Source organism: Phycodurus eques, chromosome 3 (genome assembly GCF_024500275.1).
Source record: "Phycodurus eques isolate BA_2022a chromosome 3, UOR_Pequ_1.1, whole genome shotgun sequence".
Taxonomy (NCBI): domain Eukaryota; kingdom Metazoa; phylum Chordata; class Actinopteri; order Syngnathiformes; family Syngnathidae; genus Phycodurus; species Phycodurus eques.
In genome coordinates this window covers 7424505-7449090 of record NC_084527.1, presented here as the reverse complement: position 1 = coordinate 7449090, position 24586 = coordinate 7424505, and the positions used below count along the sequence as shown (strand labels likewise).

Here is a 24586-nt window from a genome sequence, read left to right as displayed (position 1 = left end):
GAAATATCTCAAATCAAGTCAATAGATGCTTTTACTTTAGTCTGCCAAGACATTCCTTATGCTTCCTAGGCAGTTATTGGGTAAGAGCATTTCACTTACTGCAAACATTTTTTTCTCCTTCGTAATAGGGTATTGTAACTTGGTGAGATTGTATTATGGGTTATAAAAAGGTTTAGCCTACAATAAGAACTACCCTAATTCTAGAGGTGTAATTAGTATAATAAATGCACTGGTTCAGAGACATCTGTGTTTTTCGTTTAGACTATCTTTTGACTTGTTTTAAGAAATCTTGCCAAATCAAAATTTCCTGTTCGATTGTCAGATAATTTAATTTAAATTAAGAAATACATTCCTAATTTCGTAACTTTTTCTCTTGTTTTTGCTGTGCAATTGTTTACTCTTAACGTCGATGGCAACTTGACCGCCGCGGTGAAAAATATGCCGACTGTGTGAACTTGGGAGGCAGTTTTTTTTCAGGGGAAGACTAAACACTTATTTCCCAGTGTACATTTCATTCTTTTATTGTTATTGATGTCAATTCATTTGTCGCCTAATCATACCAAGCAGCCAGAGTGGCCACTTACGATGCAATAAGATAAATTTCCGGTTATATGTCATCATCGTTGCGATAAAAGCTCCCCCACGACCCTTATGAAGATAGGTTGTATAGAAAATGGATGGATGGATGGTTCCCATTACATTATATGTTCTTGCCACATTGGTATAAATCTGTGCACCAAAGAAAAAACAAAACCAAAGTAAGTCAAGTTAAACACACTCGACAACTACAGGCCCAAAAATAGGTAAAGCAAAACAAGCAAAAAAACATTTAAGGGAATTTACTTGCTGGGATGAAACAAAGAATGTTCAATAGGGTCCTCGGACATCCTTGCTCTGGCCTGAAAAGACATTCTTGGTCTTTTTAGTGTGCTGTATGCGTGCAGCAGCCTTTTATATAATCGCCACCCGGTTGTGTTCTGCTATTGGACATCTTTGTCTTTCCCTGGGCATACACCTCTAGCTGTCCTTCCACCTGCACATCAACGCTCAACACAGAGCTTCTTAAATTATGCAATAAGCCTCAAAAAGTTGGCCTGTTTCTGAGAAAAAAAATAAATAAATAATAAATTTAAAAAAAAGCTACCCTGACCAAGAGAATTATTTCCTCACTATGAAGTCCAAGGAAAGTCTACAATTGAAATGTACTTGATAATGTTTTGGTGAAGCAGCATATGGCTCCTTAGCCACGATTCACAGGGGCCAGGGACTGAGCCATGATGAGAATAGTAAAAATCAACCCCAAAAGCTTTCTAATTGCCTATAGATGCCACAGGATGGCAACAAAGCACTAATTTTGTCTAAATGAAGCCCCTCAACTCACTTTAACATAGTTCATCGGCACCGAGCTGTCACAATATGGCCGCAAAAAACTACATTTGTCTCAGTGAAGCTGCTCAACTCACTCCAACATAGTTTCTTGGCATCATGATGCTACCAAGGCAATACTTCTATTGCGTGTTAGCCTGCACAGTACCTGAAGGGCAGGATGAAGTTTTACCATCAGATTACCTGCTATGGTAATGCTTGTTATTTTAACAAGTATTCACAGTCCAATTACGACTGAGTCTCAGTTCCCTGATCCAAAAAGCTATACATTAGTATGATTGAATTATTTTATACTTGGGTACTACTACATTGCTTAGCCCTGGGGGGAGGCGAAAAATAAAAAATAAAAATTGGTGAGTTTTGTGAAAGCAGAACCACAAATATGTTGGGGTTTGCTGTAAATCTTTGTGATCATGCGGTGGCTCGTGTTTATTCAATGTGAACTCCATTCAGTGTGTTTGCTCAGTACAACCTCTCTACCTAATAAAATGAGGACAATGAGAACAAGACAAAATCTTCCATATTTTCTTAAAACCAGGGGTCTCCAGAGGGAATTTGAACAACACTCTTTAAAAAGAGCTTTGCGCCTTGAGTGTGTTTATCCCCCTTGCCCACTATCCCAAATCTTCTTCAGACTTCTCAATCCATTCTAATTCCAACAAAAGCTCACACGTGCATATAGCGCTCTGTCCCAGTTGCTATCGATGCTCCGATGCCCAAAGCTATTTACTGTTCACCACAATTGCAATCCCATCAACCCAATGACAGTGGTCTGAGGGGAGACAATTGCTTATATTGTGTTATTGTATTGTATCATACTGTATAACACATCTCATTCCAGATTTGACGATGGATTTCATAATAGCTTATCTATTGAACTGGCCACACTTGAATCTGATGAAATGCTGATGACAACGCTATAACTAGTGTGAGGAAAGATTGCTTCATTCTATTGTGTGGTCGATCTTTTAAATGACTTCTAAGGCTTAAGAATGGACATGAACGGTGCTTTTCAACCAAATGTTTTGTGTTACATATAATAATGGCGTCTTAAGTGAATATTAGACTTCCAGTAGCTTCTGACATGTGATCACTCGTCAACGTGGTGTTTTTTTTTCTTGATGGTCCTTTTTTGAAATTGTTATTCAAACTCTTGTTTCATTTGACATATATTTGAGGATATATTGTCTCAAGTCAGCATTATTATTTATCCTGTTCATAAGTTCTCTATAATATTTTTGAAAATTAAAAATAATACCAGTGGGCTTCGAGTAAATTCAAAAAGCAAGTTACTTTTTGAAGCTGTAAAATTCACAGCAATAATTTTTACATGAATAAACATGAAAATATAAATTGTTATTATCTTTAGTTATTGATGTTATTGATTTATTCCATATACATGTATTTATTTATTTGTGTATTCATTTATCTTGTTCTCATTTACATTTGGAACAGTAGGCCACTTTGCCTGAGTTCTCAATTTGAACTCAAGCATTATAATACAATACACAATCATGAGATGAGCATTTTTTAGTCATAATATCCATAACACAAGCATTAAATATTACTGATTTGTTTATAAATTCATTAATGTTTCTGTGATGTTATATATTTTTTAAAATTTTTAGAAAACAAATAATCAATCTTACTTGAGCTAATACACAGTATACAGACTGAATTATGAAAATTAGGAAAACAACAACATTGTGCAGTCATAACCCAAATCTACTAGAATGTTTATACTCATTAAAGAAGGCATCTACACAAAACACATACATAAAGACTGCAGACTTTTTGTGATTTTTTTTTTCTCTGTAGGTGCTGCTGTTTTGGTTAGCAACAGAGTCCAAATGGGCCGAGCAGTGAACAATTTCATGTCTGTGTGTGAGTGATAGTCTACGAAGTAAAGTAAATACGGTTACTACCCATTCTTTTTCCTAATGGGTAAAACTAATTGGGGCCCCTAATTCTCAGAAGCATGATGTGCTGATTTTGAAAATAGATAATATATAATACATCCCAAACCCAAGTTAAGGAACATGGAGTTTATTCACGTTGGAGAATACTACATTATAAATGAGGCTAGCAGCGATACCGTTATCCACTGGGTATTAACACCAGTCCCATCACTGAAATTACTTATTACAGCTCATTACACAAACGGATATATGATGAAATGAGGATGACACTCTTTCTTATGTGTACACCTTTTATCAAGGGGTCTATGTAATATTTCCTGTGTATTTTCTATGTAATATTTCCTGAGATGAATGGAAATGGAAATGCATGGCAAAGTCAAGTTTTTGACTGCTGTGCCTTTAACATGCATTGGAGATGAGGTTGTTCGACTGTAATTTTGAGCGTCATAAAGACAAAGCCTATTTTTTAACTTCTATGTGTTGTGTAAAGGCTGTCCTGCTTTGTCCTCTTCTGGTAGGTTAGGTTAGGTACAGTCAGAGGCTGCGAATCCAGGGGGGAACTGGTGACCACTTATTTGTTGCACTGGGTGGTGCCAATGTTGCTTATCGGTAGTATAATTATGTTAACATGTAGTAACTCGTGTGTATCTTAATTTTTAAGCATGGTTTGTTGGAAGGGCCCCCTAAGCACTGTGACCCCCCCACTCAAAAAGTTGTTCCGCCGCCTCTGGGTTCAGTTCGGTCAGGTTAGGACGTGGCATGGCATAATAATAAAATTAATGCAAATGAAGTTAAATTATTCAATTTAAAGAAAGTTACATGAAATAAAGTAAAATAAGAGCAAAATTTAAAAACAAGCGAGACAGCTGGAACCACAATAGAATAAATAATTATGAGTCTAACACAACTAGAAAAGTAATAAAATCTGATGTTGAGTGAAATATAATACAATATAGTGAAATAACAACAGAACTGCAATTTTGAGTACAAAGCAGCTGGACCACGATGTAATCTGTAATTCTGTAGCATTTCGGTTGAAAGTTGTGCGAAGGTTTGAATATACAGTACATAGAAATATGTGTATAGTTTTGTATACAATTTCTTCTCTTTAGTATGTTTGAACTGTATTTACTCACCTCATTTCTAATGAATCTCTGTCCTAACAGTAAACCTGTAATCAGCAATCCCTTAAAAATAATGTTTTAACAGGCATTCAGGTAGTCCCAAAGCCACTGTGTTCCTTTTTACTTCAAGATCGTTATCTCTTTTGTTACGTGCTGTTCTGCGCTTCTGTCGGCGTTCGCCTCTACCCCAACCTTTCATTGGTATAGACATTTTCAATCCTCCAAGGATGTAAGCTACGAGCACCTTTTAACACCGCATCTTGAGTTGCTTCTGTGTTTCTTTGTTTGCCTTGTTTACCTTCTTTCTGCTCAACCCAATGAACAATACGCCGCCAGCTGTGTCGCTTTCGCGACTTTAAAGACTTCTTACCATCTTCACAATTTTTGTTTTTGTCCTCTAAGCGATTATATTCTGGTAGCCACATACCGCAGAGAAAACCTGTTTACTTTCTGCGCACAAATGATGGCGAATCTTGATTTTCGTGCAAGCGCAAGGCTGTCTGTACTTTTTTTTGCCAATTTGTCCAACCTATTTGTGCCGAACTGGGCATGTCGGCGCAACAAAGGTGTGAACACGCACAAACCAGCGCAGACGTCCCATTTTTAAATGCGCTGGGGGTACGTCGGTCCACAAAATTACCAAAACCGGGTCTAGTTCGCCTCTTTGCACAGTTACGCCAATTGGATTTGCACCAGACACAAAAATAGAGCCGAAAGTCGGTCTAAACTCGCGCCTGCTGGAACCACATCTAAGTCCACCACAGTAGGTAGACCGCTGGTCTAATGTGATTTTGGTGAATTTGATTGAGGTGTAGGCAGACAGATACGCAAGAGAAAGTGGCTCTGGATGTTCGCTCAACCTAGTTTATCATGTCATCGTTGGATGAAGTCAGTATATGGGCCGTTGTTATGTAAATTAGCCCCACTGTTATGTAATAATGGGGTGGACATGCAGAACACAGACACATTTTCAGAAAGAGAGAGCTAACTAAAGATTTACTTTTCAGTTTAATTTCGTATTTGATGGGTGGCCAGGCACTCTAGAGACCCATCTATTTTCATACAAGCAATTAAAAAGTCATATGTCACCTTTAAATAATAGAAAAAGCAACCACAAAGCTCAACCTGTGCTCAAATGCTGCCAGCTGGCAGACATGCACCATTTATTTGTATTATTCATTCCAAAGGTGAGTAGTTTTACTTTAATTTATTTTAATTCCACAGTGGTTAACTTCTTCTTAAACTTACGAATGTTTGAATGGTCTTCAGCTCTTGTCTAAGAAGGGAAATTGGGTCTATTGCCTGACTTTGTGAATTCATAAATATGCAAAAAATTAAAAACGATTTTCAAACATAGTGCAGCCAAACCTGCTTGTAAAACCACCAGGGAGATGGAAAAATCCCCAAAGTCTCTCTCCTCCACATCCTCTGGTTTTCAGGCTGTTAGATTCTTTATGAAGCCCACAGAGATTAAGTGCACTATGGTTTAGTCAGCCGCTCCTTAAATTGAAACCTTTCTAGTATTTGAAATGCCAGGCACGTTTTCTCCATCATACACTTATCGAAGCTTTACAATATGTCTTTTGCACCTCGAAGAGAAAATGACGAAAAACCTAACCTAATAACCAACACTTCATAACCGCTACTGAATACAAGACACTTCATCTCATGGAAGGTGTTTTTATGATTTCTCTTCGGCTGAAAACATTAGATTTCATAATCCAAGGTTGTTGAAATCCCATTTATTAAAACAAAGTCACGGCGATCGGCTTTTCTTTAGGCAGTGTCAGGGGTCATCGCTCACGTCCAATCAAAACGAATGGAGGAGAAGCATGATGTTATAAAGACAAAATCATCATGGGGACAGACACCGACTATGTTTCCTTACCGTTGTCACTACCCAACTAATGCCTCCTACTTGTCACCAATTTCTCTTCGTCCACAGACAAACGGTACTCCTCAGCAGACATGATGCGATACGCCTTCCTCTCTTTTTTGTGCAAACCAACGAGATTAGCGCTTGACGTTTTCACAGTTTTCAGAGTTATGGACACATATGGGTGGGGGCTCAGGGGACTGGGGGGACAAATCTCTCTTTGTTGTCGAGCAGCTTGTTACTTTACGATGAGAGAACCGCTCGCGGGAAGATTTAAGACGGGACTAATTCAATATAATTCATTAGACGGCGCACAGAGTGTTCAGTGCACTGTGCAAGGTAGCGTTATTTTAATACTTATTAATTTTAATTTACTAGATACTTGCCACACAGCAGAAATGTAGGACACTGCAGTATCTGTAAATTGCACTATGGCAAACAAGGACATACGTAATTTATATTCTGTACTCGAAGTCTAACCTGCATGTATGAGTGCATGTAACAACACACTTTTGTTGTTACTTTAAAGCTCATACTGTCACTGTTTGATGAAAATCATCCATTTATCTTCTAGTGCTTGTCCTAATTAGGGTCACAGAAGAAGGGCGACACTGAACTGGTTGCCAGTAAACCACATTTGATGAAAACCATGTCCAGCTAATGACTTTTTGGCATAATATAAAACCCCGTGTTCAACTGTACCTAAAAAAAAGACCTTGAATATTGTAAATAATGTTGGCTAAATATGTCTATGTATATACAGTGTTCCCCTGATATTCTTTCTTATTAGAACAGAGAAAATCCGCAAGTAATTAATAACTGAAAAGGCTTACAAAATGCATACAGATGCCAAGAAATGGCGGCATAGCACTACTTTTGTCTAAATAATAGCCCTCAACTCACTTCACGATAATTTCTTTGCATCAATTTCACAACATGGCGCCAAAGCATTGCATTTGTCTGAATGAAGCTCCTCAGTTCACTCCAACATAGTTTCTTGGCACCAAGATGCCGTCAAAGTAATACTTTAATTGCCTTTGGCCTGAGCACAGGTGTGTCTTTAGATGACAAAAAAAAAAAAAAGAACTCTGCAAACAGGTGAACTCAAGAATGCCAAACCGCAAATATGTTGGATTCACCATATTTAAATTAATTACTCACTTTGATTCTGAGCATTAAATATATTACTATTGTTCTTCATTTCTTAATAAAAGTTTGATCCAATTACATTATGGACACACTGTTTTATTGTAGTATTTTTAAATGTTCCTAAGATTTTACTATCCACGGTTAATTATTAAAGCACGGCATTTTAAATCATAGGCCTAACATTTTGGGGATGTTTCAATGGCTGAATTATGTCAACTGAACCCATAAATGTCAAATTCCTCTTAGCCCTAAAATAGTTGTTATTGTGGTAAGATAGTCAACCTTTTTTGGACTGCTGGCAGCGTATTATTCAGCCTTCTTATTTTCATCCATCCATCCATTATCTGAGCCGCTTATCCTCACAAGGGTCGCAGGAGCGCTGGAGCCTATCCCAGCTATCATCGGGCAGGAGGCGGGGTACACCCTGAACTGGTTGCCAGCCAAGCGCAGGGCACATATAAACAAACAACCATTCGCACTCACATTCACACCTACGGGCAATTTAGAGTCTTCAATTAACCTACCATGCATGTTTTTGGGATGTGGGAGGAAACCGGAGGAACCAGAGAAAACCCACGCAGGCACGGAGAGAACATGCAAACTTCACACAGGCGGATTGAACCCCGGTCCTCAGAACTGTGAGGCAGACTCTCTAACCAGTTGTCCACCGTGCCGCCCTTCTTATTTTCACTGACAACTAAATCTGTGCAACGGTGCATGTTCGGTTTTATGTGTAAAAACATGATTCATCAGAGGACATACTTGAAAATGTCTTTAGTGTGTCAATAACCTTTTACCACTTTACCTCGCTTTTCACTAAGCTGACAGCAAAAACAAAACAAAACAAAAATTATCTTAATGTGAGCAGGATTTTAGCGGCTATGGTGATTTACGCATTCACCACACACAGCCTTATTTTAAGTTCAAGTACACGGTGGTACAAGACATTGGTTCAAACCATAAAAGAATTGCATACGTGCAAGAGAAATGGTTGGTAGAAGGAAAAATGTGTTCTCGTCTTCCGGGATGCACCAGTAGAGCTGAAAACGAGGACAGTTGTGCCGTAGGGCCATTTGAGAGGCCACATATTCGACTGTCTGATCTCTAAAGAACTCTCCTCTCAACAAGGAGAGCTCTTTTGGGAGCACTAGTATCATCTTAAAATGATGATACCAGTGCTGTGACGATACTAACTATCTTCCTCTCTCTTATGCTTCCCTTTTTTTCCATGGACAACGGGTGAGCCCATTAGGGAACAAGTGCGATGCTTTAAAAGATTCTTCAGTGGCTGAGTGAACAGCATGGCCAAAACCCAGAGGACCTGTGTGGTTACCACAAGCCACAGAGGGCATCTCGGGTATGTGTATGTGACATATATTTTTGTGAAAACTGCGTATCGTGTTTGAAACTCCCCATTTGGGGTCACATTTTAGTTTAAACGCTTGAACGGTCGTCTCGGTATTTTCTGTGAGGCTGACAATATTTGAGGTCACATTTTTGGTTCTCAACAAGGTAAACAATGTCGAGGACTGTGTAGTTTAACACCAGTTAAAATTGTTGAGCGCTGTAGTTGACGGTGTTCTGCGTTGGTTTCAGTCCTGTTTATTTTATTATTATTTTTTTTTTGGATTAGCATTTTTTTCTGAATTGGTTCCTTTCCTGACAGGGGATTATTTGAGTGTATTAAGGTTTTTGGATTTCACAAACATTCTTGACCAGGTGTTCACGTATATCATTTAAACATATTTTGAGACATATTTTGGGTTTAGCACTTCCACTTGCACTTCCTCTCCTGACTGAAGCTTCAGCATCCACATTGTGTGATTGGGTGAACACTTTAGTTCTGTGTCCAAAGGATATTTTGTAGGAATGTGACCGTGAATGGAGACATATTTTGGCTTTCACACTCACTTGGTATTTTCTATGTCAGTCTCAATTATGACCGAGGGCATTCTCTTGATGCCATTATGACTAAGAACTTCAGTGGTTGACTGGGTGTTCTTGAGGGTATTTCCTAAGAACATAATGATTTAGGACAAATTTTGGGGTTGGAGAAGTTAACAGTTTGTCTGACTGGGTAAAACCCTTGTTGCTGGCACTCTTGAATGTGGCCAAGAGCCAAAATTGTTGAAATAATTTGTCTGAGCCAAGTGGTTTTCACGTTAACTGACGTGTGCCCTCTCAAACCTATTCAGTTTAGCTTCTGGTTTTATCGTACATGACAAAATCATGTAGTGCATATGAGAGTTGCTGTTCAGGGTTTCCGCTTTCAGCCTGTTGTAATGCAGCTGTATTACAGAAGATGTGAAGAACGCTTCCCACACTCGCCAACCCCGAACCGGAAAGTTCATGATGAATATCTACTTTACGTGGGTGATTTAACTATGGGGAGGGTTGCTCTACTGATCTGTGGCACGAGTGTTGCTTTAGTCACTATTCAATATTAATCCAATATATAAACTGCTTGCTGCAGCTCACTCATTAGAAGATGCTTCCTTCTGAAATATTTAGTAGACCGATAAACTGCTTTAATGCGGCCGGAGATTGAGTTGGAGATGCCGGAATGCTTTTCAAAACAATCTCCCAGCAGAGTTCCCATTGGAGATCAATGATGACCACGCATTGCGTCGTTTTTCTATCGAGTATAGTGAACACAACGGAGGCTCATTATGGCCATGAGAAGTAATTCAACCCTGAATCACCGAAGGCAGAAAACTATCACGCGTCTCTTTATGGGGCTTGGGCTCGTCGGACTGCGGCGTCCACCGACTGATTAATGTCGTCGCAGCTGGTGTTTTCCCACCGGCGAGAGAAAGTAAACTGCGAGCTTTGACACCACTCATTAAGGGAGTGTTTGAAAGAGAAACATATTTTTCAGCTTTGGCCCATTAGGAGCAATGCATCAACCATCTCCCCTGTATGACTCACAGCTAAATTACCTCCATTCTCAAAGTGCAAGAATGCAGATGGAAGGAAAATGAAGGGGAGATAGTTTAGAACACTAACAGTCAGTCTGTGTTGACAGGGGTAACCGTGTGGACGAGCAGTAAATATTCCACCCACCGTGGCTAATAATGCTCCAAGCTTGTCAAATATTGAGGATGCATCATGGTGGTTAGTTACATTCATACGTCACAGTTTGGGGTAGACCAAGGGTCAGCCACAAAATTGACTTAAATTGCCACTTATACCCATTTCTCACAGACAAAAAACACCGGGAGCCACAAAAAAACATTTGACATTTCAAATGAAGATAAAACCACACATATCAGTTTCTTTTAGGCCCAAATTTAACACTGAGTAAATTTGTAAGTAAATTGAAATGAGCTCATCGTTATTTAACTCTTCATACTTTTTGTGACATTTATGTTTGGTGGTATGCATAAGAATATTTCTAATGGAAAATGAGTCCCTTGCCTCAATAAAGTTTGGGAAAAACTGCTCAAGTCCACCAACTGAAATGCACATCTGGCTCTCTCCTGCACCACATTGGTGAATAAGACGCATGTTTAGAGCAATTTTCTTTCTTTAAACTCAAAGTTTGGGTTGCAACACAAAGCAAAACATAGATCAAGCTAATAGGAAAAACAAGTCAAGGTATCACTAAATATGTTCTTTGGTTTAAACATGTAAAATTGGTTTTGGTTAGCCTTTAACATTGGAAATTACTGACAGCGCTCTTTTGCAGAATCACATTGAACTCAAGAAAAATTACCACTGTGGGGCCAAGAGTCAGGCGTAAACACGCCCGTTTCTTTGGTGACACGACTGTGTCAGAGTGCGAAGCAATATCCCTGCAGAGCCGCACTTATAACTGTATATAAAGGAACCCAGAACATTTCCTGACTAAAGTTGGAGGCAATTGACCGGAGAGCGAACGCCAGGGAACAGATCGACAACGAGAGGTAGAATGAGACGGCAAGCGCGGACTGAAGTGTAAAATGAGTTGCCTGGCAGATGTGTTGAGGGAGGACAGCGTTCTTGATTTACCCATATATCCATTAGCTCACTAATGTCCTTCCAAGCTGAGACACCACTGGTGCCCTTATGTAAATTTAATTCAAAATTCACCCGCAGAGATGACTTCCATCCATTTCACCTACAGATATCGGCGTCTGTCTCATTTTGCTCATATCAGTGATTGAAAACGTCTCTGCACATCCAGGATCTCGTACTAAGAAATAAGCCTTATCATTAATGAGGACATTTGTTACCTCTGCCACGCAGTTCTGAATTTCATTGACTGTGTTTGTTCATTAGTGTGCAGAAACATGGAAAAACTAATAAACTGATTTCCCCAAAACTAGGGTGCAGATCTGCCAAATGAAAGTGTCAATATTGGAGGGCCTTTTTTGCTGCATTTTTTATCCAGATGTCAATTTTTGTGGTAAAAAAAAGATGGAGATAAATTTGGATTAAATATGGGTATTTAGGGGCATTTATAAATTATGACAATGTATTGAATGAAATTTGATTAACAACTATGGGGAAAATTACATAAATTAATCAAAATTGCAGATCTGGCTAAGTGTCTAAATCGAGATTCTTTTTTTTTATTTTATTTTTTTTTTTTAATTCTGTGTCAATTTGGGATGGCCTTTTTGCATTTTTTTCTGCAAATTTTTGTGATAAAATTTCGGTATACATATGGACTGATCAAATGGTTATTTAGGTGTACGTTTTTATAAATTAGGAAGAGAAATGTTTTGATCAACTATGGGGAAAATTAAGTCAATAGTTTAATCAGAAATGCATATTTTTAAAACTATCTATATTTTTAATATTCATATTACTTCTTAGATTAATGTTATTCTTATTTTACAACCACATTTGTACAAGAATATTTAAAAATAAAGGTGGGACATGGGTCAAGGAAGAAGCCATTAGATTGTGGCGCTCATATGAAGGAATTGAACTTATTTTCGGTTTTATTACTGTTAACCTTGTGTTAAAATATTAACATATGCAGGAGGTTGATATTTAAATACTGTAGTAGGGACGGGCATTTAACAAAATCCTTTGAGCATCTACGGGAAAAATTAAGTCAATAAATGAATAAAACATTCGATAAAAATATATTTTGTGGGAAATTCATTTAAATTTTTAATTATTAAAGAGCTTTCTTTTTTTGCAAACTTTTTTTTTTTTTAGGAATGGTGATATAACACTTTTTTTTATCAGCTATGGGGAACCTGAGCAGCCACTGGGAAAAAAATACAAAATGAAAAAGATACAATATTAACGTTGACTTACACTTATGTGAATTAACATATATATTATTCTAATTTACAGACTGACAGTACATTAAAGCATTCAAGAATACCTTGTATTTACAACCATTAACAAACTAATGGATTCCAAACGATCAACAGAATTATTAATAATCAATTAACAATTGTCCAATCGATTGCTATGCCCATCCTTACTATGGAGGTGTACAAACAGAGGAACTGAAATCCTTCTTACCGTAGTCGGAGTCGTAGAAGAGGACAAACTTCTGCCAGCTATACTCGGACACCACTTGCATGATGACCTCGTTGAGATAGATGGGCGGGCGCACCATCAGGGTGTAGTCGTCGGCTCCAGGGCTGCGGCTGGTGGGCGGGCAGTCGGAGCGGGGCGTGCCCCCCGTGGAGCGCTGAATGAAGAGGTGCGGGATGTGCATGGCGTCGGCCAGCGTCTGCAGGCTGCCTGCCGACATGCAGCCGATGGAGCTGACCAGGGCCAAGATGCCGCGGTTCATCAGCTCGCACGCTGCCGGGAGGGAAGACGAGGAGATAAACCGTTAAATGCTTTTCACTATTATCAAGTATTAATGTCAAGGCAGGCTTTATTTAAAGACTAATAAGAAAAACTCATCTACTTGGAACTCTTATAACAGGCTTGAATCCTTAATTTGAAACCCTCCCATTGGCTTGAACTGAATACGAAAACTGTATCTGAAATATTAACCAAGGACGTTTTCTGTATAAGATGATGTTAGATTGATTGTTTTGTTTTTATCATTTTCATGTAATTGCCTTTGATGCTGCCACTTGGCGAGGCCATCTTTGTAAGTGAAAACTGGTTCTAAATGGACCTACCTGGTTAAATAAAGGTAAACACAAATAACCTCAACCTGTTTTGAAACCCTAATTTAAAACCCTTGTCAGGCTTGAAATTTACTTGAAACAATAACTTTGGCTCAAGATTTTAACAACCTTAATCTGAAACCCTAACACCCAAACCCTAATTTGGAACCCTCACAATTGCTAGGAACCCTAATTCTGAAACCCTAACAGGCCTGTAGTTTGAAACCATGTGCCCAGACATGAAACCTGGAAGCCCAGGATGAAAACACGCTGTTTTGAAACCTTAATTTGAAACCCAAACCCATCTTGAAACTTGACCCCAGTATGAACCCAATCATAAATCAGTCTTGAAAATCTTACTCTGACTTGAGACTCTCATTTAAAAGTTAAAACCCTAACTAAGTCCATTTCTGAAACCTTAACCCAGGCTTGAACTGTCACTTGAATGCCCCAACCCGGCCTTGAAACCCTCATTTGAAACTCTTACCCTGGCTTGAAACCCTCATTTAAAACCGTAACAAAACCCAATTTTGAAACTATAACCCAGGATTAAAAACCTAACGCTGTCTTTATACACATACTTTCAAAGCGCTGATTTTAAACCCTAACCCAGGCTGGAAAGCCTAATGTAAACCCCTGAAACCCATGCATTACAGCCAAATTTCTAGCCTAACTTGAAATATAAACTTGAAACCCTAACCTCCCAAGCATTAAATCCTATTTATAAACAACTAATCCTTGTAATTGGATATACTTGTTATGAACATGTTGCAATTGACTGCTTGGCTACGTAGATCATTTCAACCCCACATGCAGGAGAACAGATCATATTACATTAAAAAGTGCAAATCATCATAAGGTGGCAATAGTCGACAGGCAATATGGTTGTAGAAGATGTACTGTATATGTGTTATCCAATGCTATATTGATTAACACACACCACTAGACACAAAAGTCAACAAGCCATTCTTTTTCACCCCGTTGACTATCACTAAAATAGAGCCGTGGTGCAATGATTGATGCATTTGCCTTAAAAAGAAAACCGTTCTTTGCTCCAAATGACCACAATTGAAGCCAGTGAATGAGATTGAAGTCAAGACACGAGCCCGGAGCATTGCGTCAACGCCGTTGCTATTGATCCGCTCTTGAGCTACTCTCAAGCGCAAACACACAGCGTTAACGCTTTGATAAAATTGCACTTGAAGTTTGATATGAGAAAAAGTCTGTTGCCAAAAAGAAGAACGGGATCTTTTCCATATTTTATTTTGGATTTTTTTTTTTAAATTTCCCACCGAGTCTCCGGCGTGTTTGTGCTTTCCTCGGATTGAGAGCATTATCTGCGCTTATTTCGGTGCCGTTCCACTTGTCGGCTCTCCTCCGCAAAAAAACCCACCTCTGCCTTCCACCTGCTCAGCCCACTCCCGTGTTATCGCCAGTCTTGTCCGAAACAGACACACGGGAAAGTTTCCCTCAAAGCCCCGGACATCTTTTTTATTTATTTATTTTAGAGTTGCACACATTTGGGTTGCCTCTCAGCACCAGTTGTGAATATTGTACACTTGTACACGCCGTAATTTGGATTCAAACATCTCGTCTCTGCTGCAACATTTTCCATTCCACCAGCACCTCGTGTTTATCATCGTTCCTCACCAGACATTTTGTGTTTACCCTCGTGGCAACACAAACTATCTTCCTCAGTAATGGAAATTTACCAGAACAAGCTGCTCCATGTGATCAGATAACCATGTACTTTGTTTGAAGACATGGTGAAGCAGCATGTGCCTCATGACCCAAGGTTTTTTTTTGCACATAATCTTTTTTTTGTTGTTGCACATCTTGTTCCAAGTACCAGTTGATAATTGTTTGTTTGTGATCACGAGACAAATCATGTTTTGTATACATAAGTGCAACAAGACTTGCTGAGGCAGCATTTGGCTCATTACCCAAAGTTAAAATGGACGTCTTTTTCCAAGTAAATGTACACAATTGTCTGTTTGTGATCACCAGGCAGCTCCAGACAGACAATAATAATCATAATAATAATAATGGATTACACTTATATAGTGCTTTTCTGAACACTCAAAGACGCTTTCCAATTTCATGCAGTATTCATTCACTCCTCAGTCACAACTTGGTGTTGGTAAGCTACTTCTGTAGCCACATGCTGCTTCACCAAGCCTACACAGTTACGTCTATCCCACTTAGGCCTGGCACGCACATCAGGATTTTTCAAATCCAACCCAAATGCTAATTAGCAACATCAAACATCAAAACCTGTCTCATGTTTATTTTTAAAAAGAAAAAAAAAAAACACTTCCAGTCGTTGATGTTAACTGTGAGGATGGAAAGTGTAATGCAACTTTTGTGCTCAAGGTCTACGTTTGACCGGGTCATTAATGAATGTAAGACATTGGTGCCTTGGCTTTGGCCCAGTACACACATAAGGATTTATTTTTTTAATCTTTAAAGATTGTTTATCTGTTACAAAAACCACACACGTAGATACAAAATCTGGCATTTAACAGCTTTGTTTGCACTGTGTGTGGCGCGCTCCGATAATTTCAACACAGTACACCGCACATGTGAAGATTGCATTCGACCACCAGTCTAGACTCTAGTCCTGAAAATCTTGGCTGATCAAATGTGATTTAACATAAACGAAGAAAAAAACACAAAACTCATCATGGAAGAGGACACACGCGAGAAGAGATTGATGGTGGTTTTAATGCTATTTTTTAATAGAAACCCCCTTATTAAAAATAAAAAAAGACTGGAAAAAAAATCCTAGCGATAGCGGAAAATGGACTTGATAGACTGAGCGAGTGTAAGAGGTTCAGGGTTAGATGGTGCTCTTTTTCTAACGTTGCTTTTTTTATTGCATTAATCATTATTTGTATTTCACGTGTTACATGCTCCCTTAGTTCAGTTAATTCTGTGTTTATTGTCAAACATCTTCGGTCTGTTTTTGGGCTCCAAGATTCAGCGGTACGCCATAGTGACACAACAGAAGCTGCCTCGTGATCACAAACATACAATTGCTTAAAACATCCAAAGTTTATTTGGCACACTTTTACCAAAGTACATGTAAGTGTACTGTTAGTATGATTGTGATGACCTGTTTTGTATTATTGGGACAGCAGCCGCCGTGTTAATCAAAAGACCTTGTACACTGCTTTCTGTGCGTTTTCTCTGTACAACCTCTCCTCTTTCTACAAAGACAACACTTGTTGTTTCCTAATACTGTTATAGAAAAATCACGGCTGCAACCACTTCCCTTTTCCTTTCGCCATATCGCTGCTCCACTTTCACTTGTCACTTCTGCTTCCTCCTCCACCATATCCATCGTTGTGTGCTTAACAGCACGCTATTACACCTATATCTTACAAAACAATTACCGAGTTCAGCACGGAAATGCAAAAAAAGTACATTTAAAATCAAGCCTACATAATCGCTGTGTACTGGTACTGCACAAGTCTAAAATTGTTCCTGTCAGCCAGCACAATACTGAACTGACTAATCTGTTCAGTCTGCAAATAGAAATGTGTCACAGTAAGCTTAAAAAAAATAAAAAATAAAAATAAAGCTTCCAGAAAAGGATATGTGGCGACATGCAAATAGAAATGAACAAGATAATTAAATATGAGATATATACAAATTGTTGAATAAGATGTTAAATCAAATCATACAGTTCAATTACAGTAACAAAAAGAAATGCAAAACGTAGTTGCATTTTAAGGTTTTTAACAGTACTAAATAAGAAATACACACACAAAAAAAACAGTATTTGGAAAAAATACAATCCATTATTATTGAAAGAATTTGAACAATTATCATCATTTTAATAAAATATATTTACTTACTACTTAGGCATTATTAATATCCTGAATTACATGGTTCTACTGCCTCATAAAAAATAATTTAAAAAGTAACAAAAAACGGTTTCTTTAATGTATGCTGTTACGTTTTAAGTTTTTTTTTAATGACACTCACATAAATACTACACAATGACAAGAAAAGAAAAATAATTTGATAATAAATGTAAACTATTGCTTGCTTGTTTATTTGCACACTAACCTTTTAGGGTATTGGCTGAGGGAAATAATTTGGCTTGCATATTAAGTGTTTTAATGTCACTCATTGAAATACTGAAGAATGGTAATAAAAAGGCAACTATATATTTTTTTAAATATCAATTGAAAAGCAGTTACCGAAAAATTCTCATAATATTTACAATAATGTTATCCTAGTGTAAGATAATTGTATTTACTGATACATATTTTATTACGTATGCATTGTTTGAAGACCTGTATTTGCTTTCCTTGTGTTTAGCGAAAATCACATGGTTCAACCTTTGTATATACCAAAACACAAAACAAGAAAGTCGTGGTCGGAAACGCCCCCCGACCACCCACTGGTCCTGTTTATGACACAGTATATGTATAGGCAGATAACAAGCTCTGGAAAACAATCACTCCAAGAAAAAAAAGTGCTGAAAAGGTTTTACTGTAACATACGTGATAGATTGTAAAATTGCATTTGTATATGAGGAAACTCTGCTGAATAGTGAGCTGTCTGGCATCCATTTTGACTCAAAGTAGTTTCTCATATAGCTAGCAGGGAGGGGAGGAGAAAAAACACACAAAACAATCCTCTCATCATCCTCTCCATTCATTATAAACAGAGCCGACTCACTCTTGATTATTTAATTACGTCGTCCACGTATTGTCCTCATCTAACTGAAGACCCGGGACACGTGGAGCAAATAAAATAAGTCATATCTGTTACAGCAGTTTCGGTGGCAAAACTCATTTGGAGGCGGCCGCTAAGAATATATGCACACAAAAGCCATTCTGTATTTAATTGGCAATAGATTGTGTGGAGCGATTGTTCCTCTTAGCAGTATCTAACGGGGGGTTAGTTCAGGCGAGCACATAACCACTGATTAACAAGTAGACTGAAAAGCGGTTTAAATTTCACTGGTCACTGTGCAAGTTTTTGTTAATGAAAGCAGGTTAAACACATATTTAATTAGGGGAAAAGGCAAATTATTTAAGCCGAATGAGGCGACCATGTGTCTCCAGCTGCATGCCAGCCATGCGGGTTGACACCGCGGCCGTGACGCTTTGTCCATGACGTATTAGTTTAGCACGATTAAGGTTTCCGTGCTAATCCGCAAGTGATTTGGCCATTTAGTCTACTCGTGCGTCTTTATATCGCATGCTGGTAAGACTGAATGAAGGTTCCTTTGTTGTTCTTTGCTTATGCCAAAAAGTAGACATTGTGCACATTTTTAACAATTTAAAACGACTTTCAGGTGTTTTAATGACATGTGACATGTATTTGTCACAATACGTATTGTGACAAATAATCAAGAATTATAAATTGCTGGTTTTTTTTCGCAACCAATCAGCAAGATTGAGGTCTTTGCTGAAAAACTCACCTAGTCATATTTTTAGTGCTCTTTCAATAATGTTCTAAGATGGTGGCAAAGCACTGGCTCCCCCCCCCCCCCCCCCCCCCCAAACAAAAATCGAATCATCTGTAGGCCATATTTTTAAGGATATTGTAAGATGGTTCTGAAATAATTTTTGGATGATAGTTTGTGGTAAAATCCAACGAAACTCAATGCAGATCTCCTTACCTTGTGGCTTTGACATGCTAGCAAGTGTCTCACACGCATTGGGGATCTGGGTGTTTCTGCAGATAGTGTAGTTGCTTGAAAGTGGCTGTGGATCTTTACCCAGCCTAGCTGTTCATTTTATGGATAAAGAAACTTGGTGTAGAGGTACATTAATTACGTAAAATCGCTTGCTCACAGACACATTTTCAGAAATAGCATAGATCAAAACAATACCTTGGTTGTTTCACTTCACATTTGGTGAGTCAGCAGGCAATCCAGAGACAACTATTTGTATACAAACAATTTAAGTCAATTTTCCACAGTATGTAGCTTTTAATCGGCTCATTGCACCACTCAACGTTGTAACGCAAGCGGGCAATCGTTTGTTTCTAGACTGTAAAAGCTACATCAGCGAAATCAGTGCGTGCATATTTTTGATTACGAATCACTCAAAGCTGTTTGAATGCTGCACAGATGGATGTCGTTTACTTTATTGTTTTCTTGAGCACATTGACTGAAGCGGAAGCAGTAAACTGATTCGTAGTGTGTGGGAGTCAACAAATCTGTGTCATCTCAGTCTTTTGGAATGTTTCACCTGTCACTCTCAAAACATGGCCGCCAGCATCGTTGCCAACCCACACATGCACGCATCATGTACATCTAAGGCTGATCTGTGCAGAGGAATGATAGTCTCATGATGAAAACGGAGCATAAATTGATGGATGCAATTTTGCAAGATATGCAAGCCGCGACCGGCCACCTTCTCAGTGGTTTTCCTTTATGTTTCTATTTTAAGGCTTTTGCATTATGCATGACCTTCAACTGTTACATATTGGATTGAATCTTGTGAGACGAAATTGTCAACTGCACACTGGCGCCTTGTAATGATTTTGACTGTTTAACATTATCTATGTTCTCCATGTTTGGGGAGACTGGGGGTGGGGGGTGGGGTCAATCGAGAGATGCCACCGATCTTTGTCAACTGTGCACTGAAGTATAACAAATTTGTCACTCATTTAATTTTTTTAAATTCAAATTGTTGAAACATTTTAGTTCATGATTTAAATGTTTTTTTTTTTTTTTTTTTTTTTTACTTTACTGTAATTTAAATTTCCAGCTTGTCACCGAACTGAAATATTTCATTTTGACAAAAGGATTCTCTTTAATTGAATGTGATTTGCGCATGCATTGTGGAATTGGACGATATGAGCAATGCTGACAATGTAAGTAAAATTAGTAAACGTTGCATTTTGGTGGCAAGTGCGATTATCGGGAAAGTGCAAGCTAGGCTACTGGGGAGGGGGAAAGCTTCTGCTTAAACGTATGTATTTATCTCAGACAAACCAGAAAGATGTCATAAAAGGTTGTTAAATAACCACGGTAAAAGCCTGTTCCTTGTGTAAAACTTGTTTATGGGCACTGCACCTCACTGCCGTGGTTTTTAACTAAATTAAGGTAAGTTAACAAGAGCTAACGTTTTGGCTAACACTGGTAATGTTTGTCCCAACATTAAAATACGGTTGACATGAAATAAAAAATTCAGGTTAAATTTTCCAGATAGACTAAATGAATCATTTTCATTGAACCAAAGCTAAAATATTTAAGAGATAAATGACAGATTACTTTTAAATTATGCAGCGTTTATTTTTTTCAGTGTGGGCCTGTGGAGCCCTTTGAGACATTTGTGATTAAGAGCTTTACAAGTACACTTTAATTGATTTGACATGTAAAAAGCATAAAATAAATAAAATAAAATAGCATAAAATAAATAAAATGCAGATTTTTACACCATGTGCACTCTTGAAAAGAATGAGGAAGCAGATGGCGTAAGGGTGGCGAAAAGAGAAAATGCATTTATCCCTCCAAACTTAAAACATTACAGGGCATCTCATTTATGATAAGTTAATCAGTTCATGATCCTCAGAGGCAGAGACATGCAGAGGGGACCCCTTTGTAATTTTTTTATTTGATTTATTTATTTACGTATTCACCTGTCTGGGGTCCTTTCATTAATAAAATGTAATGTAACCGTGCTGGAAAAAAAACCCAAAAAGCATATTGAGATATAATTAAGAAGTGTTTGAACAGAGAGTGTGCATGAGGGCAGGGATTGGCTGTGACGACAGTATTCCCGCATGCCCGCGTGAGATACATGTTTATCGTAGGTGTTACAGCAGCACACAAGAGATCATTTAAAAATACAAATAAGAACAAGTTAACTGAATAAAAACACATAGTAAGAAACTGCTACATACAACAACCTTTTCAATGATAAAGTTTAATATGTGCATTTGTTTTTGTTTTTGCAGGTTAAAAACAGCAGTATATCAAAACAGGCTTCGAGTCTATGATTAGTGTTTGCATGTCCAACCGCATTGTAGCGAGCTGCAATTTCTGCAATCAGAAGAGTGTGCTCTAACAACAACGAGACAGTAGATGGAATAAAGATGCGCTTACCCCAAATGTATTTTATCATCCTCTACGAATTGGCCAAATCAATGCAAATGGTACTCTGTAGTCCTGTCTATTACCAGGATCTTTGATTTTTTTCTCCATGGAACATGAAATGTTATTTTGTGGTGGTTCCCGTTTGGTATAAATGGGACAGCAGCTGCATTGTTGGTCATAAATCCTTGTATAGTGCACTAAACTGTATGGATTAGCGAGCTACAATGTATCCTTGTTCTTGCAAGAAATGAACCAAAAAGACAATTCTGTGTTTTCCTCATATTTTTTACAAAAATAAAGAAAATTGTCCCAAAAAAAGCAGAAAGTAGGCTACAATAATGAATATTTTTCATTATTGTCATAGTAATGAGTTGTTTGTCATTGCTGCCAGATGCTGGTTGCTGAACCGCCAATTTGTTTGTTTGTTGAAAAAAAATATTTTCTCTTGACATATTTTTGGTATCGACTGCCTCATTCTAAGCAGAGTGAACTCTGAGGATGCAGAAAATGTGGACAAACAAGCAAATGGGCAGGGTAAGTTTGGATTGGAAAAACATAAAGCCACATCCAAAACCAGGTTTTTTCATGCATGCTCTCAATGTTTTCTGCAGCAAAGCACGAGGACATGCTGCTCTCAAGCGCACCGCTGTGTCAGAATAAATGAACGGCATGCACTTCAACCTGCTCCTCGGTGTGAAAGATGCTCTGTTTCCCCACACAACTCTACTGCCACAACACACGCAGTTTGACACGTATGTTATCTCACTGATGCATCAGCCCTCATCCTCAGTGGATTAGTACGGCGACTGGTAGAAGGAATTGATAACTGAAGAAAACCATGTCCGCCATGATAGTATACTACAACAGCTGTAGTTTCCAGTAAAATATAGTAATACTACTGTAAATGAGGTAGGAGGTGCCTCATTTTATCATTTACACAGCAATCCAAAATGTGAAAAATTGCACACAAAAAAACAACAACAAAATAGTTGTGGATGACTACAATGTATGCCATAAATGTATCTTTCAATTGATAAAACAGTGTATGTAAAAGAAGAGCTCTTTTCCCAAAACACTAAATGAATTTTTACTATTCTGAGAAAAAAAGACATTTACCCAAACCTACAAATTTTTACAGTTACAGATAAAGTAAAATTTGGCTCAGTCTGAACATGGTCAAGTAATATTAGTAGTCAGCACACTATGAATGGCACAGCAATAGTGAGTATTTTTAAATTTGGCTTTTACCTCATTTTGGAAAAGAGATGAATACACGATACGGAAGATGAACTATAAAAGTTGCACAATCAAACAATCAGGTTCCAAACATACGGTAATCTTAAATCTAGTTGAAATATAAATTCCAGTATATTGAATCTAAGAGAAAAACATTTGAAGATAATATTTTTGGTCCCTTTTCAGATCTTGTAGTACTAATGTGTTAATAAACACATCAAATTTGAACATGGCAAAATTTGTTCAGCGCACAAAAAAGATCGATTTATTGTGGCAGTAATCCTAAACAGAAGCATATTAAAATGTGTTAGCACACTGTCAGGGCCATGTTAAAGCACGAGAACATATTACTTTCAGGCCATTTGGTAGGTAGTAAGTGCTTTATTGATCCCTGAGGAAATCCTGAGTTCATTATAGCCACTCAAAAGCCAAAGATGGAACATTTGGGAGAAGACAATAACAGTTACCACCAGGGAACGTAACCCCCGTGGCATGGCCAGCATCATAAAGTACAGACCTGCGCCCAGGCCACTTCTAGCCACCCTCCTCTCAACAATCCGCACACTTTGTATGCATCCGCTTCTATAGACGACCTACTTGTGTCTGCATATTCTTTTCAAGCATTGTTCCACATTGACTACAGCTGTGAGGCTGTGAGTGGCGCTGGGGCGCTGACTCAGACCGTTGCCAGGTTGGAAAACATGCTGTACGTGTGCGTTGATGCATATTCCCCGAGGCGATCTACACTTGAATCTGGTTGGATGAATTTGCTTCCATCGAAAGTTACCACTGTGAGCGCGGATCACTCCTGGCCCATTTCTGAACATGTCGGAGTTGTACCTCGGGATGGGCATTTGGCTCAATGTTAGCAACTGATTAATTGATAATGGATGGGAAGATTTCTCATTGGCTGTTCTGAGCTCCTGTTTTCACAATGGTGCCTGGAGAAGTCAGGATTTGGATGGAGGTGACACTTAGACAGCAAACTAGTTGATGCTCAATCACTCCGTTTTGCCTCAAGACAATCATTACACACAATCAAACTCACGATGATTAATTAAAATGCTAATTTTGTAGTACAAAAGCACCAAAAGTAATGCCCTCCCATTAGTAGAACACGAATGCATTTGTGTGGTTACTTGCATTCCATTTAGCCTATTTTGTTTCAAAACATGATTACTCAACAATAAATTCCACACGATCAACCGATTTTTGTGTCTTTATGTTACGTTTATTGTTCTCTGGTGACACGACTAAAAGACTTGTTTTTACAACATTAATATATTACAATGAACATAACGGACATTAAGCTGTTCCAAAAACATGCATGTTTGGTTTATTGAATATAGAGAATTGTCCATATGTGTTAATGTAAGTGTTAATACAGTAGTTGTTTATCTACAGTATGTGTCCTGCCTGCAATTTTCTGAGGACTGGTCCGGGGTGTCCACCCCCTATTGCCAAAAGTCAGCTGGGATAAACTTCATCCTAATGAGGACAAGTACTATAGAAAATGGTACTATAGAAAATGGATGGAAGATGGGGCTTAACAAGTGACAATTGCCAGTACCTTGCACAGGTTCAACTGTTCCTGGCAACAGCCTGGAAAACCCATCCATCTGATGCTTCGCCAAGTTTTCCCTAATCCCAAATAAAATTAATTCTTCATTCTTAAATCAACAAATCAAATACTGTGCCCATCCCAAAAACAATCTCACTTCTTGCTACATTTAGCTAGTTTTTGTGCCCTCCATATG

The 24586-nt window shown here is 38.2% G+C and overlaps 1 protein-coding gene across 5 annotated transcripts in view; it reads right to left on the bottom strand.

The window, feature by feature from the left end:
* Positions 1-24586, bottom strand: part of grid2 (glutamate receptor, ionotropic, delta 2) — a 468731-nt gene that overhangs the window by 202124 nt on the left and 242021 nt on the right. For all 5 annotated transcript variants that reach the window (XR_009768266.1, XR_009768267.1, XR_009768268.1 and 2 more), the window contains exon 3: positions 12921-13208. Coding sequence is in view for 2 of the 5 variants with exons in the window: in XM_061671868.1 (XP_061527852.1) it covers positions 12921-13208 (288 nt within the window). In the remaining 3 variants the exon portion in view is untranslated. The remainder of the gene's footprint in view (positions 1-12920; positions 13209-24586) is intronic.